General features: G+C 46.1%; 1 protein-coding gene across 1 annotated transcript; it reads right to left on the bottom strand.

The window, feature by feature from the left end:
- Positions 1-203: 203 nt before the first annotated feature.
- LOC100387594 (histone H3.3A-like) lies at positions 204-926 on the bottom strand. The gene has a single exon (XM_003732638.6). It carries the CDS (start codon positions 899-901, stop codon positions 491-493), a length of 411 nt encoding a protein of 136 aa, XP_003732686.4. The 5' UTR covers positions 902-926; the 3' UTR covers positions 204-490.
- Between the last annotated feature and the right edge of the window lie 1,759 nt (positions 927-2,685).

Here is a 2,685-nt window from a genome sequence, read left to right on the forward strand (position 1 = left end):
TGAGTGAAAGAATGAGGTACCAAGAGACCCCATGGGATGATTAATCTTGGTGGCCAGTCCAATGTCCCCTGGTGTCCAGGACTTCTTATAAAAGAATCTAGCTTAAAAAAGAATGATGCCTAAGAATCTGTCTTGTGCGCCTTCACTTAGCCCAACCAGAGGTTCCCAAATATTTTTTTTTTCCAGAAAAATTTAACAGGTTTATTTATAATTATTATAAAGTTGAACCGCTGAAACTTGTTCACTGAAACATTTTAACTTGCATTAATGCTTTACGTCTCCGCATTTATGTTAAAAATTCACACACAAATGAAAATGGAAAAACTGCCAATACCTGATTTCTGTCCCCTATTTTTCCACTCGCAATCAAATACTTAGGTACCTTTTGACCCCATGGAAAAAAAATTATCTAACGTTCAGAACTACCAATAACAGGAAGAAGAGAATTTTTTTTTTTTTAGAATGAAATGTTTCCCATCATAGTGGATTCTTAAGCACGCTCTCCACGTATGCGGCGTGCTAGCTGGATATCTTTTGGCATAATTGTTACACGTTTGGCATGGATAGCACAAAGGTTGGTATCTTCAAAAAGGCCAACCAGATAGGCCTCACTTGCCTCCTGCAAAGCACCAATAGCTGCGCTCTGGAAGCGCAGATCTGTTTTAAAGTCCTGAGCAATTTCTCGCACCAGACGCTGGAAGGGAAGTTTGCGAATCAGAAGTTCAGTGGGCTTCTGATAACGTCTAATTTCACGGAGTGCCACAGTACCAGGCCTGTAACGATGAGGTTTCTTCACCCCTCCAGTAGAGGGCGCACTCTTGCGAGCGGCTTTTGTAGCCAGTTGCTTCCTGGGTGCTTTACCACAGGTAGATTTGCGGGCAGTCTGCTTTGTACGAGCCATGGTATAGAGACCTCCTTACTTACCCCTCTTCTCCTTCGGCTGGAGCTCGGCGAGCAAGAGGCGGCGCTGGCGTTGGAGAGCGACGGCAGTGCGGCGGCGGCTGCGAACACAATTGAATTCGGTTCCCAAATATTTTTACCAAGTGTCTTCTTTATCATAAGTTTGAGGCAAAAGTTATTTCTCTTGAAGAGAAAGCAGGAAGGAAGAGAACACCCTGTTTTAACCTCCAGTGCCAAACGCAGCCTGAAACACACACGCCCACACGGCTCCTGTTCTTGGGAGAGAGGCCTGGTAAAGTGACATCTGGAAAAAACCCAGTTCAAGCCAATTTTGTGTCAATTTCTTCTCTGTCAGCCTGTGCTTCCAAGCACAGTATACCAAGATGACACCTCCACCCAATTTTCTTCTTTCCACAGAGAACTTTGATTAAAAACAAATCTTAAGATGCCTGAAAAAAATTTCTAGCCTACAGACTAGCATTGTCTATGACAACTTTCTGTGATGATGAAAATGCTCTATAGTCTGTGCTGCCACTGGTTACTTGTGGCTGTTGAGCGCTTGAAATGTGGCTAGTGTGCCTGAAGAGCTGAGTTTTCAATGTAATTTGAATTAATTTAATTTAGATAGCCACATATGATTCATGGCTATGGAGCCTGCTGGACGGGGCAGCAGTGTGTGGCTGAGAGGAGAGGGCTGCAAAGGGGGCCTCGGATAGCCTGGGCATCTTCTCTTGGCCCTTTCTGGGGGACTGGAATCAAGAAAAGGCCAAGGGGTGTCCCTTGATCATCTTAGAATAAGAAATGAGATCACATTCCTTTTAATGTTCAAACCACATGACTTATGATAAGGGTGTCATGAGCCCTTATCATGCCTCATTTTCTTCTCTCACCCACGAGGATCCCCCTCTTGGGAAATCTCACATACTCCCTCCTTGGGGGCTTCCTTGGTCCAGTGGACCAAGGGGCACTGTCATACCTCTCATCTCCAGGAGAGAAAATCAATTCTGGTTCTTGGCTGCTACTGCCGCCTTGGCCACTAGGTGTCACCAGTGGTCCTGCAGTCCACCAAGAGGAAGGCGGCCACACCAGGCAGCAGGTCTGGGGACAAACCTGGGGCTTGCGGTGGAGGGAGAATTTGGCTTCCTGAGAGGGTGAGACTCAGACTCACAACCGTACTAGAGGCACCAGATCAAGTGTCGTGGTGTGGGGCATGTGGGAATAGGGCTCTAGGACATTTGCTGTGTGACTCTTCTGTGTTCTCATTTTAGTCATCCTAAGGGAATACTTTGTGTCTACATCCTGCTGAAAGAAGTGGCTTTTAGAATGCCTGCCCTCTTTCTCAATGGACCCCAGCAGGCAGTCCCCCTTATGAAATGGAATTGTTTGATGTCGGTCCTCATTCCAAAGCCGGAGTGCTTAATCTCCGTGGTCACCCACTTTCGAGGGAAAGCGGCCTCGAAGCAGCAGTAGTGACACACCTGGGTCCTGGTCCCCACACTGCTGCCCACTTCTGGTGTGACTCAACCTTCCATTCCTACCCAGCACCTGCACTAGAGAGAAAATAAGACCTGCTGCACAGTTTTGTAACTTTTTTGGTCTTGATGCTAAAATAGGATTTTACTTTCCTGAAAGCTCAGTGTACAGTTGGGGCTTAAATATTTGCTGGATGACTGAATGCTAGTTGGAGGTTTATTAACGTAGGTGGGGAGAACTGGACTTTTTTTTCCAGGTGAGATTCAATGAAACGTATCTCACTCCCAACTTTCTGGAGTCAGAGAGAATAGG

Source organism: Callithrix jacchus, chromosome 1 (genome assembly GCF_049354715.1).
Source record: "Callithrix jacchus isolate 240 chromosome 1, calJac240_pri, whole genome shotgun sequence".
NCBI lineage: Eukaryota > Metazoa > Chordata > Mammalia > Primates > Cebidae > Callithrix > Callithrix jacchus.

Coding starts and splice junctions, on each gene's coding strand:
- LOC100387594 (XM_003732638.6), bottom strand. CDS start 901: ATGGCTCGTACAAAGCAGACTGCCCGCAAATCTACCTGTGGTAAAGCA.